We start from the raw sequence: 25,289 nt of genomic DNA, 5'->3' as shown, positions 1-25,289 counted from the left end.
TTGTCAAAGGCCTTGCTAAAGTCCACCTAGACCACATACAGCGGTGTGCCTTCCTCCGCCTTCCTGCAACGATTGGTTAGACACGACCTACTGTACACAAAGCCGGGGTGACTATCCCTAATCAGACCACCCATCCAAATACTTGTATGGCTGGCTCCGCAGATTAATGCTGGGAAGCATTCAGTGGTTTCCTTTAGCCAAAGATTTTCCTCAAGCGCTGGACACCGGCAAGTCGTACACAGACACTAACCCACCAGAATGGGGTCATCGGCACGAATTGGCAGGCAGAGTGGGTGGACGAGTCTGAAGCTCACAGATCCAAGGTTAACGGTCGGTGGGGGGGGGGGGGGGTCAAGGGTGAGTGGAACCTATTCATGGAGGCCACTTACCGCTCTTGCCTCTCGCCTTCGTCACGATGAAGTCATAGAACGTGTGGTGCTGTAGGGCAAAGGAAGAAACATCAGCTGGGCTTTACACGGATGGAGGGAGGCGAGGGGAGGCTGCACCCCATTCCTGACCACCCTTGCTGCAGAGAGAGCTCCCTCCACTCCCGACACACACACACACACACACACACACACAGCCGAAGCAATCAGTGCTTCGTCTACCCCGAGGGACGGGATGTACACTCACACCATGTCACAAGCAACAGATGGAAAGGGGTAACGCTGAATTTTAAAGCATGGTGTAAACACAACACATCATAGCAGAGCAGATCACACCCCGGCGGGTGGAAGGTTTCACTTGGCACCTCTCCAAGCCCATTCAGCTTCAGGAGACAAGCTGAGCATCGCATCGCTGCCATGGAGACGGGAGTGCCGGTGATCTCCACGTGGAACTGTCTGCCACAGTCACGGTAAGTCACACGGGGAGAGACTGGGTGGGTGCAGGAAGTGAGGGATATCGTAAAGAATATGTACTGGGTTTTGGGGTGAGAAATGGAGCAGGCTATGGGGAGGTACGTGAGGGTGGGGATGGCTCTGACAGGAGTGGCCTCCCCATGTCTGTTGGGCAAGGTGGGTGCAGTCAGCCCTGCTCAACGGTCAGAGGGAGGTACCCGCCTCAGCTCCTGTCTGACTGGACCCGTCTGCAGTGGTTAGTGACACTCACATGGGGGATGATCAGGTCCTCCTTGATGTACATGAGCTGTTCGACCCCAGCTGACCTGTGGGAAGACACATGGCAGCAGTTCAGTGCTTTAGCAGATTGTAAAGGGCTCCCCCACCCCAGCCCCATGACACTCTCCCAGTCCTCTTCCCCTTAAGTCGATCCCTGCTAACTCCCAAACCCCTCCCCTGCCCTCTGCACTTCCAGGTAGAGAATAGGCCTGTCCCCAGGGCACAGCCTCAGGGAGTAAGGGCTCCTGACAGTGAACGGTTACCACCAACCATCTCAGCCCAAAACCAGCCCCTACACCTTCTTGATGCCTCAACATTTCACTTTAGAACATGGAGATTGTAATTGTGCACGGCGTCTAATCAAACCCATGGATACAGAGACGGGAACTGTGCACCCTGTTCCCAGTGTGGGTCCGACCCAGGGAAAGGGAGACGGGAACTGTGCACCCTGTTCCCAGTGTGGGTCCGACCCAGGGAAAGGGAGACGGGAACTGTGCACCCTGTTCCTAGTGTGGGTCTGATCTAAGGAAAGGGAGACGGGAACTGTGCACCCTGTTCCCAGTGTGGGTCCGACCCAGGGAAAGGTTGACGGGAACTGTGCACCCTGTTCCCAGTGTGGGTCCGACCCAGGGAAAGGGAGACGGGAACTGTGCACCCTGTTCCCAGTGTGGGTCCGACCCAGGGAAAGGGAGACGGGAACTGTGCACCCTGTTCCTAGTGTGGGTCTGATCTAAGGAAAGGGAGACGGGAACTGTGCACCCTGTTCCCAGTGTGGGTCCGACCCAGGGAAAGGGAGACGGGAACTGTGCACCCTGTTCCCAGTGTGGGTCCGACCCAGGGAAAGGGAGACGGGAACTGTGCACCCTGTTCCCAGTGTGGGTCCGACCCAGGGAAAGGGAGACGGGAACTGTGCACCCTGTTCCTAGTGTGGGTCTGATCTAAGGAAAGGGAGATGGGAACTGTGCACCCTGTTCCCAGTGTGAATCCGACCCAGGGAAAGGGAGATGGGAACTGTGCACCCTGTTCCCAGTGTGGATCCAACCCAGGGAAAGGGAGATGGGAACTGTGCACCCTGTTCCCAGTGTGGATCTGACCCAGGGAAAGGGAGATGGGAACTGTGCACCCTGTTCCCAGTGTGGGTCTGACCCAGGGAAAGGGAGACGGGAACTGTGCACCCTGTTCCCAGTGTGAGTCTGACCTTGGGAAAGGGAGACGGGAACTGTGCACCCTGTTCCCAGTGTGGGTCCGACCCAGGGAAAGGGAGATGGGAACTGTGCACCCTGTTCCCAGTGTGGATCTGACCCAGGGAAAGGGAGACGGGAACTGTGCACCCTGTTCCCAGTGTGGATCTGACCCAGGGAAAGGGAGACGGGAACTGTGCACCCTGTTCCCAGTGTGAATCCGACCCAGGGAAAGGGAGATGGGAACTGTGCACCCTGTTCCCAGTGTGAATCCGACCCAGGGAAAGGGAGATGGGAACTGTGCACCCTGTTCCCAGTGTGGATCCGACCCAGGGAAAGGGAGACGGGAACTGTGCACCCTGTTCCCAGTGTGAGTCTGACCCAGGGAAAGGGAGATGGGAACTGTGCACCCTGTTCCCAGTGTGGATCCGACCCAGGGAAAGGGAGACGGGAACTGTGCACCCTGTTCCCAGTGTGGATCTGACCCAGGGAAAGGGAGACGGGAACTGTGCACCCTGTTCCCAGTGTGGATCCGACCCAGGGAAAGGGAGACGGGAACTGTGCACCCTGTTCCCAGTGTGGATCCGACCCAGGGAAAGGGAGACGGGAACTGTGCACCCTGTTCCTAGTGTGGGTCTGATCTAAGGAAAGGGAGACGGGAACTGTGCACCCTGTTCCCAGTGTGGGTCCGACCCAGGGAAAGGTTGACGGGAACTGTGCACCCTGTTCCCAATGTGGGTCCGACCCAGGGAAAGGGAGACGGGAACTGTGCACCCTGTTCCCAGTGTGGGTCCGACCCAGGGAAAGGGAGACGGGAACTGTGCACCCTGTTCCTAGTGTGGGTCTGATCTAAGGAAAGGGAGATGGGAACTGTGCACCCTGTTCCCAGTGTGAATCCGACCCAGGGAAAGGGAGATGGGAACTGTGCACCCTGTTCCCAGTGTGGATCCAACCCAGGGAAAGGGAAATGGGAACTGTGCACCCTGTTCCCAGTGTGGGTCCGACCCAGGGAAAGGGAGACGGGAACTGTGCACCCTGTTCCTAGTGTGGGTCTGATCTAAGGAAAGGGAGACGGGAACTGTGCACCCTGTTCCCAGTGTGGGTCCGACCCAGGGAAAGGGAGACGGGAACTGTGCACCCTGTTCCCAGTGTGGGTCCGACCCAGGGAAAGGGAGACGGGAACTGTGCACCCTGTTCCCAGTGTGGGTCCGACCCAGGGAAAGGGAGACGGGAACTGTGCACCCTGTTCCTAGTGTGGGTCTGATCTAAGGAAAGGGAGATGGGAACTGTGCACCCTGTTCCCAGTGTGAATCCGACCCAGGGAAAGGGAGATGGGAACTGTGCACCCTGTTCCCAGTGTGGATCCAACCCAGGGAAAGGGAGATGGGAACTGTGCACCCTGTTCCCAGTGTGGATCTGACCCAGGGAAAGGGAGATGGGAACTGTGCACCCTGTTCCCAGTGTGGGTCTGACCCAGGGAAAGGGAGACGGGAACTGTGCACCCTGTTCCCAGTGTGAGTCTGACCTTGGGAAAGGGAGACGGGAACTGTGCACCCTGTTCCCAGTGTGGGTCCGACCCAGGGAAAGGGAGATGGGAACTGTGCACCCTGTTCCCAGTGTGGATCTGACCCAGGGAAAGGGAGACGGGAACTGTGCACCCTGTTCCCAGTGTGGATCTGACCCAGGGAAAGGGAGACGGGAACTGTGCACCCTGTTCCCAGTGTGAATCCGACCCAGGGAAAGGGAGATGGGAACTGTGCACCCTGTTCCCAGTGTGAATCCGACCCAGGGAAAGGGAGATGGGAACTGTGCACCCTGTTCCCAGTGTGGATCCGACCCAGGGAAAGGGAGACGGGAACTGTGCACCCTGTTCCCAGTGTGAGTCTGACCCAGGGAAAGGGAGATGGGAACTGTGCACCCTGTTCCCAGTGTGGATCCGACCCAGGGAAAGGGAGACGGGAACTGTGCACCCTGTTCCCAGTGTGGATCTGACCCAGGGAAAGGGAGACGGGAACTGTGCACCCTGTTCCCAGTGTGGGTCCGACCCAGGGAAAGGGAGACGGGAACTGTGCACCCTGTTCCCAGTGTGGATCCGACCCAGGGAAAGGGAGACGGGAACTGTGCACCCTGTTCCCAGTGTGGATCCGACCCAGGGAAAGGGAGACGGGAACTGTGCACCCTGTTCCCAGTGTGGATCCGACCCAGGGAAAGGGAGACGGGAACTGTGCACCCTGTTCCCAGTGTGGATCTGACCCAGGGAAAGGGAAATGGGAACTGTGCACCCTGTTCCCAGTGTGGGTCCGACCCAGGAAAAGGGAGACGGGAACTGTGCACCCTGTTCCTAGTGTGGTTCCGACCCAGGGAAAGGGAGACGGGAACTGTGCACCCTGTTCCCAGTGTGGGTCCGACCCAGGAAAAGGGAGACGGGAACTGTGCACCCTGTTCCCAGTGTGGATCTGACCCAGGGAAAGGGAAATGGGAACTGTGCACCCTGTTCCCAGTGTGGTTCCGACCCAGGGAAAGGGAGACGGGAACTGTGCACCCTGTTCCCAGTGTGAGTCTGACCCAGGGAAAGGGAGATGGGAACTGTGCACCCTGTTCCCAGTGTGAGTCTGACCCAGGGAAAGGGAGACGGGAACTGTGCACCCTGTTCCCAGTGTGGGTCTGACCCAGGGAAAGGGAGACGGGAACTGTGCACCCTGTTCCCAGTGTGAGTCTGACCTTGGGAAAGGGAGACGGGAACTGTGCACCCTGTTCCCAGTGTGGGTCCGACGCAGGGAAAGGGAGACGGGAACTGTGCACCCTGTTCCCAGTGTGGGTCCGACCCAGGGAAAGGGAGACGGGAACTGTGCACCCTGTTCCCAGTGTGGGTCCGACCCAGGGAAAGGGAGACGGGAACTGTGCACCCTGTTCCCAGTGTGGGTCCGACCCAGGGAAAGGGAGACGGGAACTGTGCACCCTATTCCCAGTGTGGATCCGACCCAGGGAAAGGGAGACGGGAACTGTGCACCTTGTTCCCAGTGCGGGTCTGATCTAAGGAAAGGGAGACGGGAACTGTGCACCCTGTTCCCAGTGTGGATCCAACCCAGGGAAAGGGAGACGGGAACTGTGCACCCTGTTCCCAGTGTGAATCCGACCCAGGGAAAGGGAGACGGGAACTGTGCACACTGTTCCCAGTGTGGGTCCGACCCAGGGAAAGGGAGATGGGAACTGTGCACCCTGTTCCCAGTGTGGGTCTGACCCAGGGAAAGGGAGACGGGAACTGTGCACCCTGTTCCCAGTGTGGATCTGACCCAGGGAAAGGGAGATGGGAACTGTGCACCCTGTTCCCTGTGTGGGTCTGACCTAAGGAAAGGGAGATGGGAACTGTGCACCCTGTTCCCAGTGTGAATCCGACCCAGGGAAAGGGAGATGGGAACTGTGCACCCTGTTCCCAGTGTGGATCCAACCCAGGGAAAGGGAGATGGGAACTGTGCACCCTGTTCCCAGTGTGGATCTGACCCAGGGAAAGGGAGATGGGAACTGTGCACCCTGTTCCCAGTGTGGGTCTGACCCAGGGAAAGGGAGACGGGAACTGTGCACCCTGTTCCCAGTGTGAGTCTGACCTTGGGAAAGGGAGACGGGAACTGTGCACCCTGTTCCCAGTGTGGGTCCGACCCAGGGAAAGGGAGATGGGAACTGTGCACCCTGTTCCCAGTGTGGATCTGACCCAGGGAAAGGGAGACGGGAACTGTGCACCCTGTTCCCAGTGTGGATCTGACCCAGGGAAAGGGAGACGGGAACTGTGCACCCTGTTCCCAGTGTGAATCCGACCCAGGGAAAGGGAGATGGGAACTGTGCACCCTGTTCCCAGTGTGAATCCGACCCAGGGAAAGGGAGATGGGAACTGTGCACCCTGTTCCCAGTGTGGATCCGACCCAGGGAAAGGGAGACGGGAACTGTGCACCCTGTTCCCAGTGTGAGTCTGACCCAGGGAAAGGGAGATGGGAACTGTGCACCCTGTTCCCAGTGTGGATCCGACCCAGGGAAAGGGAGACGGGAACTGTGCACCCTGTTCCCAGTGTGGATCTGACCCAGGGAAAGGGAGACGGGAACTGTGCACCCTGTTCCCAGTGTGGATCCGACCCAGGGAAAGGGAGACGGGAACTGTGCACCCTGTTCCCAGTGTGGATCCGACCCAGGGAAAGGGAGACGGGAACTGTGCACCCTGTTCCCAGTGTGGATCCGACCCAGGGAAAGGGAGACGGGAACTGTGCACCCTGTTCCCAGTGTGGATCCGACCCAGGGAAAGGGAGACGGGAACTGTGCACCCTGTTCCCAGTGTGGATCTGACCCAGGGAAAGGGAAATGGGAACTGTGCACCCTGTTCCCAGTGTGGGTCCGACCCAGGAAAAGGGAGACGGGAACTGTGCACCCTGTTCCTAGTGTGGTTCCGACCCAGGGAAAGGGAGACGGGAACTGTGCACCCTGTTCCCAGTGTGGGTCCGACCCAGGAAAAGGGAGACGGGAACTGTGCACCCTGTTCCCAGTGTGGATCTGACCCAGGGAAAGGGAAATGGGAACTGTGCACCCTGTTCCCAGTGTGGTTCCGACCCAGGGAAAGGGAGACGGGAACTGTGCACCCTGTTCCCAGTGTGAGTCTGACCCAGGGAAAGGGAGATGGGAACTGTGCACCCTGTTCCCAGTGTGAGTCTGACCCAGGGAAAGGGAGACGGGAACTGTGCACCCTGTTCCCAGTGTGGGTCTGACCCAGGGAAAGGGAGACGGGAACTGTGCACCCTGTTCCCAGTGTGAGTCTGACCTTGGGAAAGGGAGACGGGAACTGTGCACCCTGTTCCCAGTGTGGGTCCGACGCAGGGAAAGGGAGACGGGAACTGTGCACCCTGTTCCCAGTGTGGGTCCGACCCAGGGAAAGGGAGACGGGAACTGTGCACCCTGTTCCCAGTGTGGGTCCGACCCAGGGAAAGGGAGACGGGAACTGTGCACCCTGTTCCCAGTGTGGGTCCGACCCAGGGAAAGGGAGACGGGAACTGTGCACCCTATTCCCAGTGTGGATCCGACCCAGGGAAAGGGAGACGGGAACTGTGCACCTTGTTCCCAGTGCGGGTCTGATCTAAGGAAAGGGAGACGGGAACTGTGCACCCTGTTCCCAGTGTGGATCCAACCCAGGGAAAGGGAGACGGGAACTGTGCACCCTGTTCCCAGTGTGAATCCGACCCAGGGAAAGGGAGACGGGAACTGTGCACACTGTTCCCAGTGTGGGTCCGACCCAGGGAAAGGGAGATGGGAACTGTGCACCCTGTTCCCAGTGTGGATCCGACCCAGGGAAAGGGAGACGGGAACTGTGCACCTTGTTTCCAGTGCGGGTCTGATCTAAGGAAAGGGAGACGGGAACTGTGCACCCTGTTCCCAGTGTGGGTCCGACCCAGGGAAAGGGAGATGGGAACTGTGCACCCTGTTCCCAGTGTGAATCCGACCCAGGGAAAGGGAGATGGGAACTGTGCACCCTGTTCCCAGTGTGGATCCAACCCAGGGAAAGGTTGACGGGAACTGTGCACCCTGTTTCCAGTGTGGATCTGACCCAGGGAAAGGGAAATGGGAACTGTGCACACTGTTCCCAGTGTGGGTCCGACCCAGGGAAAGGGAGATGGGAACTGTGCACCCTGTTCCCTGTGTGGGTCTGACCTAAGGAAAGGGAGATGGGAACTGTGCACCCTGTTCCCAGTGTGAGTCTGACCTAAAGAAAGGGAGATGGGAACTGTGAACAGTGCTCTCAGTTTGGGTCCAACCCAGGGATACGCAGACGGGAATGGTGAGCGATGCTCCGGGTGTGAGTCTGACCCGGGGGATATGGACAAAGATGGGAACCGTGCATGGTGCTCCAGGTGTGGGTCTGACCCAGGGTTACAGAGATGGGAACAGTACACGTCGCTCCCAGTGTGGGAATGGACAAAGTGCAATATAGTGAGCTTATAGCACCCCACTGGGAATGAACGTGGCACTATGCATGTGTATGAGTTCCAGCAGACAAAATCCTTGGAACCATACCGGAGTTCACTGAAGTCTTTCCGCAAGATCTCCAGGCCCTTCTGTAGAAATTGTTGGATCGTGTTGCCTTTCTTCATCTGCAGGGAGAAAAAGATCAGGAAAGGATGGGGAGGGACTAAACCTATCCACCCCACCGATATCAATCCAGGTCAGGAGTGTAATGGGATCCTCCCCACTTCCCTGGTGGAGTTAGTCCATACACTCCACATATACGACGTTACCTCTTTTCCCTGTAGACCCAAGTCACTGGGTGGTTAGTCCATACACTCCACATCCACCACATTACCTCTCCCACTCCCCCCCCCACCCCGACCTACTGATCAGGAGTGCGATGGGACTGTCCCCACTTCCCTGGGTGGAGTTAGTTAGTCCATACACTCCAAATCCGCCACATTACATCCCCACTCCCCCCCCCCCCCCACCCCAATCTACTGATCAGGAGTGCGATGGGACTGTCCCCATTTCCCTGGGTGGAGTTAGTTAGTCCATACACTCCAAATCCGCCACATTACCTCCCCACTCCCCCATGTACAGGTCAGGAGTGTGACAGAACCCTCCCCACTTCCTTGGCGGAGTTATTCCACACACTCCAAATCCGCCACATTACCTCTACCCCCACTCCCCCCCATCTACAGGTCAGGAGTGCAAGGGGACCCTCCCCACTTCTCTGAGTGAGTGTGGCTCCAGCAACTCCGGAGGAACTCGGCACCACCCTGCACACAGCAGCCCTGGGGGAGACAGACAGAGCCTCTCTCCAGAGAGAGAGTGTGTCCTCACCTTCACTGTGCGCCGATGTCCGGAGCCATCCCAGTAGCTGAAAGTGATTTCAATCTCCTCCCCTGAAAGAAAGCTGTACATTAGTTCCCAGTAACTAACAGGCATGCTCCAGTGACAGCTTCACAGTGCGTCACCACTGACCCATGTCTCCCCGTGACTGCCCCGCATGTCACCATGGGCCCATCCTGCGTGTTGCCCCATGCCCGCCTGATGTGTCTCCCCGTGACTGCCCCGCATGTCACCATGGGCCCATCCTGCGTGTTGCTCCATTGCCCCATGCCCGCCTGATGTGTCTCCCTGTGACTGCCCCGCATGTCACCATGGGCCCATCCTGCGTGTTGCCCCATGCCCGCCTGATGTGTCTCCCTGTGACTGCCCCGCATGTCACCATGGGCCCATCCTGCGTGTTGCCCCATGCCTGCCTGATGTGTCTCCCTGTGACTGCCCCGCATGTCACCATGGGCCCATCCTGCGTGTTGCCCCATGCCCGCCTGATGTGTCTCCCTGTGACTGCCCCGGGTGTCACCATGGGCCCATCCTGCGTGTTGCCCCATGCCCGCCTGATGTGTCTCCGTGACTGCCCCGCATGTCACCATGGGCCCATCCTGCGTGTTGCTCCATTGCCCCATGCCCGCCTGATGTGTCTCCCCGTGACTGCCCTGCATGTCACCATGGGCCCATCCTGCGTGTTGCCCCATGCCCGCCTGATGTGTCTCCCTGTGACTGCCCCGCATGTCACCATGGGCCCATCCTGCGTGTTGCTCCATTGCCCCATGCCTGCCTGATGTGTCTCCGTGACTGCCCCACATGTCACCATGGGCCCATCCTGCATGTTGCCCCATGCCCGCCTGATGTGTCTCCCTGTGACTGCCCCGCATGTCACCATGGGCCCATCCTGCGTGTTGCTCCATTGCCCCGTGCCCGCCTCATGTGTCCCTCTGTGACTATTTCAGTACACGTGTACCAGTGTCGACATTCATTATCACGATTCCAGACTGTTCAATGTCATTTCCAGTACCCAAGTGTAAAGGAGAACTAAATAATTGTTACTCCGGATCTGATGCAGCATAAAAAAAAATCACAAGATAAAGATCACAATAATAATAAAAACACAATAAATATTAAACATGAGTTCATCGACTATAGCTCAGCATTTAACACCATCATTCCCACAATCCTGATTGAGAAGTTACAGAACCTGTGCCTCTGTACCTCTCGCGGCAATTGGACCCTTGACTTCCTAACCAGAAGGCGACTATCTGTGCAGATTGGTGACAACATATCCTCCTTGCTGAAAATCAACACTGGTGCACCTCAAGGGTGTGTGCTTAGCCCACTGCTCTACTCTCTACACAGCTCAAATGCCATTTATAAATTTGCTGATAATACAACCATTGGTGGTAGAAACTTAGAAGGAGATGAGAGGGCATACAGGAGCAATATATACTGACTACGGGAGTGGTGTCGCAGCAACAACCTGGCACTCAATATCAGTAAGACGAAAGAGCTGATTGTGGACTTCAGGAAGGGTAAGACGAAGGAACACATACCAATCCTCATAGAGGGATCAGAAGTCGAGAGAGTGAGCAGTTTCAAAATCCTGAGTGTCAAGATCTCTAAGGATCTAACCTGGTCCCAACATATTGATGCAGTTTTAAAGAAGGCGTCAGCATTATATTTTATTAGTAATTTGAAAAGATTTGGTATGTCAACAAAAACACTCAAAAACTCCTATAGATGAACCGTGAAGAGCATTCTGAAAGGCTGGGTCACTGTCTGGTATGGTGGTGGGGGGGTTCTACTGCACAGGACCGAAAGAAGCTGCACAGGGTCGTAAGTTTAGTCAGTTCCATCTTGGGCACTAGCCTACAAAGTACCCAGGACATCTTCAAGGAGCGGTGTCTCAGAAAGGCAGCGTCCATTATAAAGGACCTCCAGCACCCAGGGCATGCCCTTTTCTCGCTGTTACCATCAGGTAGGAGGTACAGAAGCCTGAAGGCACACACTCAGCGATTCAGGAACAGCTTCTTCCCCTCTGCCATTGAATGCCTAAACCCATGAACACTACCTCACTTTTTAAAATATATGTTATTTGTTTTTGTATGGTTTTTAATCTATTCAATATACATATACTGCAATTTATTTATCTATTTTCACCTTTTTTCTCCTATGTTGTGTATTGCATTGAACTGCTGCTGCTAAGTTAACAAATTACGTGACACATGCCGGTGATGGTAAACCGGATTCTGATTCTGACGTAAGATAGCTTATATAAATAAAGTAGTGGTGGTTGGGAGCGTGGAGGGGTGGGTGGGTTGATCAGCCACACTGCTTAGGGAAAGGAACCGTGGTTCTGGCATGATGTTACTTGGCCTCCTCCCTGATAGAAGTGGGACTGACAGTATATATGCAGGCTGGTGCCGCTGAAGCATTGGAGAGCGTTGCAGAGCCTTCCTGCCCAATGCAGTTTCGAAACCATGCAGAGATGTCGCACATTAGGAAGCTCTCCACTGCTTATCAGTAGACCAACGTGAACACTGATGTTCAAAGTCCAGCTCTCTTCAGCCTCCTCAGAAAGCAGAGGCATGATGAGCTTTCTTGATTGTGTAGAACATGGTCTGGGACATCGAGAGGCTGTGTGAGGAGTTTGAAACTGCTGTGCCACTGAAGTAAAGAGGGGTGTGAATGAAGACAATAACCACCTCCTTTGTCCTAATGATATGGGGAAAGGTTACTTGCCTGCTTCCAGGCCTCGAGCTTTATCACCTCCTCTGTGACAGCGGTTTAAATCATTTGAACACCAGTGACAGTCAGTGCGACGTCAGCAGGTTCTGGAGTCAGAGTTCCATGTGGGCAGGAGGAACGAGATCCGGTGACCCCCGAGGCTTCAAGGCCTAGTGTTCGGGGTCCTGCAATCAACCAGTGTTAGGTTATCACCGGATCCTGGGATCAGTGCTGAGGATCGAATCGGAATTCCACAAGTCCAGTCCAGTGGGGAGGTCAAAGCCCAATGTTCGCCAGCCCGAGCCCGTGCCCGCTGGAGACCAGACCTTTGAGTGTGGGGGTGTGATGCAGGGAGGAATTGTGCTGGTTTTGCTGCTGTTTGTGGCTCTGCTGAGCATTGTGGGATTGCAACGTTGTTGCCAGACAGTGTGGTGACACGCGGGTGTGCATCCTCGTGTGCGTGGGATGTCGACACAAATAATACATTTCACTGCCTGTTTCAATGTACACGTGATAAGTACACTTGAATCTTTTCAGGGAGTGTGTGATGGGACGGTGTGGAGGGAGATTCACTCTGTGTCTGACCCCGGGAGTGTTTGATGGGACGGTGTGGAGGGAGATTCACTCTGTGTGTGACACCGGGAGTGTTTGATGGGACGGTGTGGAGGGAGCTTCACTCTGTGTCTGACCCCGGGAGTGTGTGATGGGACGGTGTGGAGGGAGATTCACTCTGTGTCTGACCCCGGGAGTGTGTGATGGGACGGTGTGGAGGGAGCTTCACTCTGTGTCTGACCCCGGGAGTGTGTGATGGGACGGTGTGGAGGGAGCTTCACTCTGTGTCTGACCCCGGGAGTGTGTGATGGGACGGTGTGGAGGGAGTTTCACTCTGTGTCTGACCCCGGGAGTGTGTGATGGGACGGTGTGGAGGAAGCTTCACTCTGTGTCTGACCCCGGGAGTGTGTGATAGGACGGTGTGGATGGGGTTTCACTCTGTGTCTGACCCCGGGAGTGTGTGATGGGACGGTGTGGAGGGAGATTCACTCTGTGTCTGACCCCGGGAGTGTGTGATGGGACGGTGTGGAGGGAGATTCACTCTGTGTCTGACCCCGGGAGTGTGTGATGGGACGGTGTGGAGGGAGATTCACTCTGTGTCTGACCCTGGGAGTGTGTAATGGGACTGTGTGGAGGGAGATTCACTCTGTGTCTGACCCCGGGAGTGTATGATGGGACGGTGTGGAGGGGGTTTCACTCTGTGTCTGACCCTGGGAATGTGTGATGGGACGGTGTGGAGGGAGATTCATTCTGTGTCTGACTCCGGGAGTGTGTGATGGGATGGTGTGGAGGGAGCTTCACCCTGTGTCTGACCCCAGGAACGTGTGATGGGGCAGTGTGGGAGAAATTTCACTCTGTGTCTGACTTGTCCCATGGGAACCTGTACTGGGAGACTGCCGAAGGAGCTTTACTCTGGGCTGTTGATGCCCTGGGAGATTTTGACCGGATGGCATTAAGGAAGGTCTATAACACATCTAATCTGGTAGTGTTGACTAGTTGCATTAAGGACCCAAAATAGATACTTCCTGTTGTCCTCTCTGAGTGTTCCCGATGGGAAATGGTCTGGTCAGACTCTCAACAATGAAACTGCAAGGCAACTGGATCAAAGCTGGCTTTTCAGTGCTGAGTGATGAGAGCTCTGGGAGAATGCTGACCCGTCCCGGGTGTATCACTTTGAAGTGCTGAAGTCGAGGGCCGCGGAACTGAGGAAGCACGAGGCCCTCTCCTTTGTCCTCACCCGAGGCTCAATGTTCGAGATTCAAGTTTATTTATCAGGTGTAAGCGAGACAAAGAATAAAATGCATTGTTTGTGTTAACAAACTACGCGACTCCCTCGTCCACTCGTCGTCGTCCCCCATCCCTTCCCACCGATCTCCCTCCTGGCACTTATCCTTGTAAGCAGAGCAAGTGCTACACCTGCCCTTACACTTCCTCCCTCACCACCATTCAGAGCCCCAGACAGTCCTTCCAGGTGAGGCGACACTTCACCTGTGAGTCAGCTGGTGTGATATACTGTGTCTGGTGCTCCCGGTGTGGCCTTTTATATATTGGTGAGACCTGACGCAGACTGGGGGACCGTTTTGCTGAACACCTACGCTTGGTCCGCCAGAGAAAGCAGGATCTCCCAGTAGCCACACATTTTAATTCCATGTCCCATTCCCATTCTAATATGTCTATCCATGGCCTCCTCTACTGTCAAGATGAATCCACACTCAGGTTGGAGGAACAACACCTTATATACCGGCTGGATAGCCTCCAACCTGATGGCATGAACATTGACTTCTCTAACTTCTGTTAATGCCCCTCCTCCCCTTCTTACCCCATCCCTGACATATTTAGTTATTTGTTTTTTTTTCTCTCTCTCTGCCTGTCACCCTGCCTGTTTTCCATCTCCCTCTGGTGCTCCCCCCTCCCCCTTTCTTTCTCCCGAGGCCTCCCGTCCCGTGATCCTTTCCCTTCTCCAGCTGTGTATCACTTCCGCCAATCACCTTTCCAGCTCTTAGCTTCATCCCACCCCCTCCGGGCTTCTCCTATCATTTTGGATTCCCCCCCCCCCCCCCCACTACTTTCAAATCTCTTACTATCTTTCCTTTCAGTTAGTCCTGACGAAGGGTCTCAGCCCGAAACGTCGACAGCGCTTCTCCCTATAGATGCTGCCTGGCCTGCTGTGTTCCACCAGCATCTTGTGTGTGTTGTCTGTCCTGACGAAGGGTCTCAGCCCGAAACGTCGACAGCGCTTCTCCCTATAGATGCTGCCTGGCCTGCTGTGTTCCACCAGCATTTTGTGTGTGTTGTCTGTCCTGACGAAGGGTCTCGGCCCGAAACGTCGACAGCGCTTCTCCCTATAGATGCTGCCTGGCCTGCTGTGTTCCACCAGCATCTTGTGTGTGTTGTCTGTCCTGACGAAGGGTCTCGGCCTGAAACGTCGACAGCACTTCTCCCTATAGATGCTGCCTGGCCTGCTGTGTTGCACCAGCATTTTGTGTGTGTTGTCTGTCCTGACGAAGGGTCTCGGCCCGAAACGTCGACAGCGCTTCTCCCTATAGATGCTGCCTGGCCTGCTGTGTTCCACCAGCATCTTGTGTGTGTTGTCTGTCCTGACGAAGGGTCTCGGCCCGAAACGTCGACAGTGCTTCTCCCTATAGATGCTGCCTGGCCTGCTGTGTTCCACCAGCATCTTGTGTGTGTCACCTGAGGGTGAGCTGGTGGGCAGCCCACAAGTGTCTCCCTCATTCCAGCGCCAACGTAGCATGCCTACAATACTTATAGAACAAAGTGGAGCCCAACGGGTGGGAAAGCAACATGGAATCAAGCCCCCTTTCTGTTTCCCAACCACACACAGACAATCTCTAACCCCGAGAAAGGACGTATTCTTCAGCCACCAGCGCCCTCAGAGTCAAACGCAGTCACGCAGAACTACCACCCCCACCCTCGGGACCAGAGTCAGTGAGGGAGAGGTCCAGCACCCTCGGGACCAGAGTCAGGACGTATTCTTCAGCCACCAGCGCCCTCAGAGTCAAACGCAGTCACGCAGAACTACCACCCCCACCCTCGGGACCAGAGTCAGTGAGGGAGAGGTCCAGCACCCTCGGGACCAGAGTCAGGACGTATTCTTCAGCCACCAGCGCCCTCAGAGTCAAACGCAGTCACGCAGAACTACCACCCCCACCGGACTTGCAGAGATTCACAGACCCTAACCTGCACGCTGGTGGTGATGTAGGGGTGGTAGAGAGGCGATGCCCTGCTTAGAGGAAGGACCACCTAACACTGGAGATTCAGAAAACACAAAGTGCACTGCAGATGCTGTCGTCAAATCAAGACGTACAAAAAAGCTGGATGAACTCAGCAGGCCGGGCAGCATTCGTTGAAAGAAGCAGTCAATGTTTCGGGTCGAGACCCTTCGTCAGGACTGGAGATTCAGAGCTGGCCAACAGTAGGCACCAGGGATTTGAACCGGCGGATGGGAGCTGCCCAAATTTAGAAACCGGGGGACAGGAGGCGGTGAAGATTCAGAACGGTGGTCGGGAGGTGCTAGTTGTCAGGAGATGTTGGGGACTCAGAGCTGGCAGCCAAAAGGCACCAGGGATTCAGAGCTGGTGGACAGGAGATGTTGGGGTCTCAGAGCTGGCAGCCAGAAGGCACCAGGGATTCAGAGCTGATGGACAGGAGATGTTGGGGACTCAGAGCTGGCAGCCAGAAGGCACCAGGGATTCAGAGCTGGTGGACAGGAGATGTTGGGGACTCAGAGCTGGCAGCCAGAAGGCACCAGGGATTCAGAGCTGGTGGACAGGAGATGTTGGGGACTCAGAGCTGGCAGCCAAAAGGCACCAGGGATTCAGAGCTGGTGGACAGGAGATGTTGGGGACTCAGAGCTGGCAGCCAGAAGGCACCAGGGATTCAGAGCTGGTGGACAGGAGATGTTGGGGTCTCAGAGCTGGCAGCCAGAAGGCACCAGGGATTCAGAGCTGGTGGACAGGAGATGTTGGGGTCTCAGAGCTGGCAGCCCGAAGGCACCAGGGATTCAGAGCTGGTGGACAGGAGATGTTGGGGACCGGGAGCCAGCAGACGGGAGATACTGGCAGATGAGAGGAGAGGGGCGGCCATACCTTTGATCTTCTCTTGTTTGTTGGCCCACTCCTGTCGCAATTCCTCCCGCAATCGGTTCTCTTCCTCCTGCAGAAACAGGGCTACAGGTGAAGCTGTGGTCAGAGACCCTTCAGCCCATATGGGCCCTGCTGGCCAGCAACCAGTGAACGGGATGTCGTTCTCCCCACACTCCCATCACCTTCCCCAAATCCAACCCTCGAACCACACACAGGGGCTGCTAAACCCTCCCATCACCTCGGGATAGGTTGAAGTTGCATAAGACGTTGGTGAGGCATAATTTGGAGTATTGTGTGCAGTTTTGGTCATCTACCCAGAGGACTGAAAAAGGACAGAGAAAATTTACGAGGGTGTTGCCAGGACTTGTAGGGAAAAAGATTGATTCCCTGAAACACAGAAGACTGAGGGGAGATTTGATGGAAGTATACAAACCTATGGGGGTATAGACAGCATAAATGCAAGCAGGCTTTCTCCACTGAGTTTGGGATGGGACTACGACTAGAGGAAAAAGGTGAAATGTTTAAGGGGATCGCAAGGGGAAACTTCTTCACTCAGAGGATGGTGGGAGTGTGGAGCGAGCTGTTGGCCGAAGTGATGATCTGGGCACAATCTCAGCACTTAAGAGAAGTTCGAATAGGTACATGAATGGGAACAGTATGCAGGGCGACGGTCCAGGTGTGGTTCGATGGGACAGGCAGAGTAACCGTTCAGCGCAGGTTAGATGGGCCAAAGGGCCTATTTCTGACACCATGGTGATCTATGACTTTATTACAGGCCACAATCGTCCCGCGCACCCACACACTCACCCATCCCACCCACACACACCCGTCCCACCCCACCCATCCACACACACTCATCCATCCCACCCACACACTCATGCATCCCACCCACACACTCACCCATCCCACCCACACACTCACCCATCCCACACACGCACACACACCAGTACCACCCAGGCACACTCACCCATCCCAACCACACACAGACTCATGCGTCCCACCCACACACACCTGTCCCACCCCACCCACCCACACACACTCAGACATCCCACCCATCCCACACACTCGTCCCTCCCACATCATAGCGCCCCCTCCTCCGCCCCTCCCACAGTGAGGCACTCTCTCCTCACTCCTTGCATGACACAGCCTGCGACGAGGGAGACCACCCTGGAGATGTGGGTAGGACAGTCAGGGCTGCTGCTGGGGAACAGGCATTCGGGAAGTTTACTGTTCCATGTTGAACAACACCAGCTCTGTGTGATCCTGTGGTCTCCCACACATTCCTGCTGCACTCTCCAGATTATACAGCACTCTATCGTGTCACTGCAACACCCCAAAAGCCTCACGCATCTGGCAGACAGCTGGCAGCAGCAGTCCATTCCAGACGGGCGAAGGTGTCTGGTGTGACCTTTCTCCAAATGTGTTGAGTTTGTAACTGAGATATGGTCACACCCAAAGAGAGAGTGAGTGAGTGTGAGTGTGAGGGGAGGAAGAGAGAGGGGGAGAGAGAGGGGGAAAGAGAGAGAGGGAGGGAGAGAGAGGAAGGAGAGGGGAGGAGGCGGAGAGAAGGGGAAAGGGAGAGAGAGGGGGAGGGGGAGAGGGGGTAGAGAGGGGAGAGAGAGGGAGGGGGAGAGGGGGAGGGGGAGAGAGAGAGGGGGGGGATGGAGAGGGGGAGAGAGAGAGAGTGTGAGTCAGTCCCCAGTGGGGATCTACATGTGAGTATGAGAGAGAATGTGTGTGTTTCTGTGTCTGTGTGAGACAGAGAGAGACTGTCCTGAGTGGGGATCTGCACGTGAGAGTGAGAGTGACAGTGTGTGAGAGAGACAGAGAGGAAACAGAAAAAGGAGGGGGAGAGAGAGAGACTGTTCTCCCAGTAAGGGGGTGGGTGTATGTGTGTGTGTGTGTGTGTGTGTGTGCAGCCATCTGCCTGTTGTGTCTTCATTGGCAAAGACAAAGCCAGACTGTGAAGGGTCAGGTGTAGGTCAGTCTCGCACTGTCCTCCACAATGCCGGATGTGGAGTATCTAGATGGTGGTGCAGCCCAGCAGAGTGGGGTCACTGTGGTGAGCAGGCGGCTGCCCATTAGTACCCACAAATCAAAGGCACACACACACCTAACTCATGCACCCACTCACCCAGACACACACACACCCGTTCTTGCACACACCTAACTCATGCACCCAGACACACACACACGGCGGAGTGTGCAGTGGGACCCAAGTGCTGGTAGAGTGGTGGAAGAGGGGGTTAACCACAGGACTAGCTGAGCCCAGTGAGAAGGCGACGGGAATCCTGCCGAGGCAGCAACACACTTGCCTGCTACTGAATGCAGCCTTTGTAACCCTTGCAGTGAGGCCTCTCGGACCATGTCAGTGCCAGAGAGGCCCCGAGCCAAGTGCCTCACGCAGCAAGCATTCAAACACCATGCCCAACAGAGGCAACGGGTACCCCTTGGCAAATTGGCCACAGGTAGAGGGCACCAATGCCCAGAGGGTGGTTGAGGGCAGGCAGAACCCCCACACTCCCCCACCTTGACACAGCTGAGGGGAGGACCTCGGCAGGGGGAGAAGGCGGTGATGCTCTGAACATGGAGAGGAGTTTCCGAACAGCAGCCTCTCCCCTCGACAGTCCTGGGGAACACCCCAGCAAGTCTGTCCGTGTGTGGGTGGGGGGAGGCCTCCGGCCTGTTCCTCTCCCCCCGACAGTCCTAGGGAACACCCCAGCGTCTGTCCGTGTGTGGGTGGGGGGGGCCTCCGGCCTGTTCCTCTCCCCCCGACAGTCCTGGGGAACACCCCAGCAAGTCTGTCCGAGTGTGGGTGGGGGGGGGGCCTCCGGCCTGTTCCCCTCCCCACGACAGTCCTGGGGAACACCCCAGCAAGTCTGTCCGTGTGTGGGTGGGGGGGGACTCCGGCCTGTTCCCCTCCCCCCGACAGTCCTGGGGAACACCCCAGCGTCTGTCTGTGTGTGGGTGGGGGGGGCCTCCGGCCTGTTCCCCTCCCCCCGACAGTCCTGGGGAACACCCCAGCGTCTGTCTGTGTGTGGCTGGGGGGGGACTCCGGCCTGTTCCTCTCCCCCCGATAGTCCTGGGGAACACCCCAGCGTCTGTCTGTGTGTGGCTGGGGGGGGACTCCGGCCTGTTCCTCTCCCCCCGATAGTCCTGGGGAACACCCCAGCGTCTGTCTGTGTGTGGGTGGGGGGGGGGGCCTCCGGCCTGTTCCCCTCCCCCCGACAGTCCTGGGGAACACCCCAGCAAGTCTGTCCGTGTGTAGACGGTACGGATACTCTGGGTGGAGTGGGGAGGGGGGCCTCCGGCCTGTTCCAGGAGCCTACACTGCCTGCACTATGGCTGGATTACTCGAGGGACATCAACCCCATTCCGCAGCCATGAGGGGAGAGTTGTAGATGAGGGTTCAACTGATCCTTTGAGAGATTGGGTGGGGGGAGAGTAGTGCTGAGAGAATGATACCAGAAAGAACTCCTACTCAGAGTGGGAGCGCCGCGCTGTGGGAGGGGCAGTGAGGGAGGTACACCGCGCTGTGGGAGGGGCAGTGAGGGAGGTACACCACACTGTGGGAGGGGCAGTGAGGGAGATACACCGCACTGCGTGAGGGTCAGTGAGGGAGGTACACCACGCTGTGGGAGGGGCAGTGAGGGAGGTACACCGCACTACGGGAGGGGAGAGGGGCAGTGAGGGAGGTACACCACGCTGTGGGAGGGGCAGTGAGGGAGGTACACTGCGCTGTGGGAGGGGCAGTGAGGGAGGTAAACCACGCTGTGGGAGGGGCAGTGAGGGAGGTACACCACGCTGCGGGAGGGGGAGGGTCAGTGAGGGAGGTACACTGCGCTGTGGGAGGGGCAGTGAGGGAGGTACACCACGCTGTGGGAGGGGCAGTGAGGGAGGTACACTGCGCTGCGGGAGGGGCAGTGAGGGAGGTACACCACGCTGCGGGAGGGGGGAGGGTCAGTGAGGGAGGTACACCGCACTCTGGGAGGGTCAGTGAGGGAGGTACACCACGCTGCGGGAGGGGGAGGGTCAGTGAGGGAGGTACACCGCACTCTCGGAGGGTCAGTGAGGGAGGTACACCATGCTGCGGGAGGGGGAGGGTCAGTGAGGGAGGTACACTGCGCTGTGGGAGGGGCTGTGAGGGAGGTACACCGCGCTGCGGGAGGGTCAGTGAGGGAGGTACACCACGCTGTGGGAGGGGCAGTGAGGGAGGTACACCGCACTACGGGAGGGGAGAGGGGCAGTGAGGGAGGTACACCACGCTGTGGGAGGGGCAGTGAGGGAGGTACACTGCGCTGTGGGAGGGGCAGTGAGGGAGGTAAACCACGCTGTGGAAGGGGCAGTGAGGGAGGTACACTGCGCTGCGGGAGGGGGGAGGGTCAGTGAGGGAGGTACACCGCACTCTGGGAGGGTCAGTGAGGGAGGTACACCACGCTGCGGGAGGGGGGAGGGTCAGTGAGGGAGGTACACCGCACTCTGGGAGGGTCAGTGAGGGAGGTACACTGCGCTGCGGGAGGGGGGAGGGTCAGTGAGGGAGGAACACTGCGCTGTGGGAGGGTCAGTGAGGGAGGTACACTGCGCTGCGGGAGGGGGGAGGGTCAGTGAGGGAGGAACACTGCGCTGCGGGAGGGGGGAGGGTCAGTGAGGGAGGAACACCACGCTGCGTGAGGGTCAGTGAGGGAGGTACACCGCGCTGTGGGAGGGGCAGTGAGGGAGGTACACCACGCTGTGGGAGGGGGGAGGGTCAGTGAGGGAGGTACACCACGCTGTGGGAGGGGCAGTGAGGGAGGTACACCACGCTGTGGGAGGGGCAGTGAGGGAGGTACACCGCGCTGTGGGAGGGGCAGTGAGGGAGGTACACCACGCTGTGGGAGGGGCAGTGAGGGAGGTACACCGCACTACGGGAGGGGAGAGGGGCAGTGAGGGAGGTACACCACGCTGTGGGAGGGGCAGTGAGGGAGGTACACTGCGCTGTGGGAGGGGCAGTGAGGGAGGTAAACCACGCTGTGGGAGGGGCAGTGAGGGAGGTACACTGCGCTGCGGGAGGGGGGAGGGTCAGTGAGGGAGGTACAACGCACTCTGGGAGGGTCAGTGAGGGAGGTACACCACGCTGCGGGAGGGGGAGGGTCAGTGAGGGAGGTACACCACGCTGCGGGAGGGGGAGGGTCAGTGAGGGAGGTACACTGCGCTGTGGGAGGGGCAGTGAGGGAGGTACACCACGCTGTGGGAGGGGCAGTGAGGGAGGTACACCGCGCTGTGGGAGGGGCAGTGAGGGAGGTACACCACGCTGTGGGAGGGGCAGTGAGGGAGGTACACTGCACTGCGGGAGGGGAGAGGGGCAGTGAGGGAGGTACACCACGCTGTGGGAGGGGCACTGAGGGAGGTACACCGCGCTATGGGAGGGGCAGTGAGGGAGGTAAACCACGCTGTGGGAGGGGCAGTGAGGGAGGTACACTGCGCTGCGGGAGGGGGGAGGGTCAGTGAGGGAGGTACACCGCACTCTGGGAGGGTCAGTGAGGGAGGTACACCACGCTGCGGGAGGGGGAGGGTCAGTGAGGGAGGTACACCGCACTCTCGGAGGGTCAGTGAGGGAGGTACACCATGCTGCGGGAGGGGGAGGGTCAGTGAGGGAGGTACACTGCGCTGTGGGAGGGGCAGTGAGGGAGGTACACCGCGCTGCGGGAGGGGGGAGGGTCAGTGAGGGAGGTACACCGCACTCTGGGAGGGTCAGTGAGGGAGGTACACCACGCTGCGGGAGGGGGGAGGGTCAGTGAGGGAGGTACACTGCGCTGCGGGAGGGGGGAGGGTCAGTGAGGGAGGAACACCGCACTCTGGGAGGGTCAGTGAGGGAGGTACACCACGCTGAAGGAGGGTCAGTGAGGGTGGTACACCACGCTTTGGGAGGGGCAGTGAGGGAGGTACACCACGCTGTGGGAGGGGCAGTGAGGGAGGTACACCACGCTGTGGGAGGGGCAGTGAGGGAGGTACACCACGCTGTGGTAGGGGCAGTGAGGGAGGTACACCACGCTGTGGGAGGGTCAGTGAGGGAGGTACACCACGCTGTGGGAGGGGCAGTGAGGGAGGTACACCACGCTGTGGGAGGGGCAGTGAGGGAGGTACACCGCGCTGTGGGAGGGGCAGTGAGGGAGGTACACCACGCTGTGGGAGGGGCAGTGAGGGAGGTACACCGCGCTGTGGGAGGGGCAGTGAGGGAGGTACACCACGCTGTGGGAGGGTCAGTGAGGGAGGTACACCACGCTGTGGGAGGAGCAGTGAGGGAGGTACACCACGCTGTGGGAGGGGCAGTGAGGGAGGTACACCACGCTGTGGGAGGGGCAGTGAGGGAGGTACACCGCGCTGTGGGAGGGGCAGTGAGGGAGGTACACCACACTGTGGGAGGGGCAGTGAGGGAGATACACCGCGCTGCGTGAGGGTCAGTGAGGGAGGTACACCATGCTGTGGGAGGGGGGAGGGTCAGTGAGGGAGGTACACCACGCTGTGGGAGGGGGGAGGGTCAGTGAGGGAGGTACACCACGCTGTGGGATGGTCAGTGAGGGAGGTACACTGCGCTGTGGGAGGGGCAGTGAGGGAGGTACACCACGCTGCGGGAGGGGGGAGGGTCAGTGAGGGAGGTACACCGCACTCTGGGAGGGTCAGTGAGGGAGGTACACCACGCTGCGGGAGGGGGAGGGTCAGTGAGGGAGGTACACCGCACTCTCGGAGGGTCAGTGAGGGAGGTACACCATGCTGCGGGAGGGGGAGGGTCAGTGAGGGAGGTACACTGCGCTGTGGGAGGGGCTGTGAGGGAGGTACACCGCGCTGCGGGAGGGTCAGTGAGGGAGGTACACCACGCTGTGGGAGGGGCAGTGAGGGAGGTACACCGCACTACGGGAGGGGAGAGGGGCAGTGAGGGAGGTACACCACGCTGTGGGAGGGGCAGTGAGGGAGGTACACTGCGCTGTGGGAGGGGCAGTGAGGGAGGTAAACCACGCTGTGGAAGGGGCAGTGAGGGAGGTACACTGCGCTGCGGGAGGGGGGAGGGTCAGTGAGGGAGGTACACCGCACTCTGGGAGGGTCAGTGAGGGAGGTACACCACGCTGCGGGAGGGGGGAGGGTCAGTGAGGGAGGTACACCGCACTCTGGGAGGGTCAGTGAGGGAGGTACACTGCGCTGCGGGAGGGGGGAGGGTCAGTGAGGGAGGAACACTGCGCTGTGGGAGGGTCAGTGAGGGAGGTACACTGCGCTGCGGGAGGGGGGAGGGTCAGTGAGGGAGGAACACTGCGCTGCGGGAGGGGGGAGGGTCAGTGAGGGAGGAACACCACGCTGCGTGAGGGTCAGTGAGGGAGGTACACCGCGCTGTGGGAGGGGCAGTGAGGGAGGTACACCACGCTGTGGGAGGGGGGAGTGTCAGTGAGGGAGGTACACCACGCTGTGGGAGGGGCAGTGAGGGAGGTACACCATGCTGCGGGAGGGGGAGGGTCAGTGAGGGAGGTACACTGCGCTGTGGGAGGGGCTGTGAGGGAGGTACACCGCGCTGCGGGAGGGTCAGTGAGGGAGGTACACCACGCTGTGGGAGGGGCAGTGAGGGAGGTACACCGCACTACGGGAGGGGAGAGGGGCAGTGAGGGAGGTACACCACGCTGTGGGAGGGGCAGTGAGGGAGGTACACTGCGCTGTGGGAGGGGCAGTGAGGGAGGTAAACCACGCTGTGGAAGGGGCAGTGAGGGAGGTAAACCACGCTGTGGAAGGGGCAGTGAGGGAGGTACACTGCGCTGCGGGAGGGGGGAGGGTCAGTGAGGGAGGTACACCGCACTCTGGGAGGGTCAGTGAGGGAGGTACACCACGCTGCGGGAGGGGGGAGGGTCAGTGAGGGAGGTACACCGCACTCTGGGAGGGTCAGTGAGGGAGGTACACTGCGCTGCGGGAGGGGGGAGGGTCAGTGAGGGAGGAACACTGCGCTGTGGGAGGGTCAGTGAGGGAGGTACACTGCGCTGCGGGAGGGGGGAGGGTCAGTGAGGGAGGAACACTGCGCTGCGGGAGGGGGGAGGGTCAGTGAGGGAGGAACACCACGCTGCGTGAGGGTCAGTGAGGGAGGTACACCGCGCTGTGGGAGGGGCAGTGAGGGAGGTACACCACGCTGTGGGAGGGGGGAGTGTCAGTGAGGGAGGTACACCACGCTGTGGGAGGGGCAGTGAGGGAGGTACACCACGCTGTGGGAGGGGCAGTGAGGGAGGTACACCGTGCTGTGGGAGGGGCAGTGAGGGAGGTACACCACGCTGTGGGAGGGGCAGTGAGGGAGGTACACCGCGCTGTGGGAGGGGCAGTGAGGGAGGTACACCACGCTGTGGGAGGGGCAGTGAGGGAGGTACACCACGCTGTGGGAGGGGCAGTGAGGGAGGTACACCACGCTGTGGGAGGGTCAGTGAGGGAGGTACACCACGCTGTGGGAGGGGCAGTGAGGGAGGTACACCACGCTGTGGGAGGGGCAGTGAGGGAGGTACACCACGCTGTGGGAGGGGCAGTGAGGGAGGTACACCGCGCTGTGGGAGGGGCAGTGAGGGAGGTACACCACACTGTGGGAGGGGCAGTGAGGGAGATACACCGCGCTGCGTGAGGGTCAGTGAGGGAGGTACACCACACTGTGGGAGGGGCAGTGAGGGAGGTACACCGCACTACGGGAGGGGAGAGGGGCAGTGAGGGAGGTACACCGCACTACGGGAGGGGAGAGGGGCAGTGAGGGAGGTACACCACGCTGTGGGAGGGGCAGTGAGGGAGGTACACTG

At 58.6% G+C, this 25,289-nt stretch overlaps 1 protein-coding gene across 4 annotated transcripts in view; it reads right to left on the bottom strand.

Moving 5' to 3' along the window:
- The window catches only part of LOC132386479 (protein FAM50A-like), a 97,442-nt gene that overhangs the window by 11,342 nt on the left and 60,811 nt on the right, over positions 1–25,289 (bottom strand). For all 4 annotated transcript variants that reach the window (XR_009509544.1, XR_009509545.1, XR_009509546.1 and 1 more), the window contains exons 4-8: positions 16,507–16,573; positions 9,125–9,186; positions 8,348–8,424; positions 1,111–1,165; positions 390–438 (exon numbers count right to left, since the gene is read on the bottom strand). Coding sequence is in view for 1 of the 4 variants with exons in the window: in XM_059958774.1 (XP_059814757.1) it covers positions 390–438; positions 1,111–1,165; positions 8,348–8,424; positions 9,125–9,186; positions 16,507–16,573 (310 nt within the window). In the remaining 3 variants the exon portion in view is untranslated. The remainder of the gene's footprint in view (positions 1–389; positions 439–1,110; positions 1,166–8,347; positions 8,425–9,124; positions 9,187–16,506; positions 16,574–25,289) is intronic.

This window comes from Hypanus sabinus, unplaced genomic scaffold (genome assembly GCF_030144855.1).
Source record: "Hypanus sabinus isolate sHypSab1 unplaced genomic scaffold, sHypSab1.hap1 scaffold_1174, whole genome shotgun sequence".
In the NCBI taxonomy this organism is placed as follows: Eukaryota; Metazoa; Chordata; class Chondrichthyes; order Myliobatiformes; family Dasyatidae; genus Hypanus; species Hypanus sabinus.
This window is presented reverse-complemented; position numbering and strand designations above follow the sequence as displayed.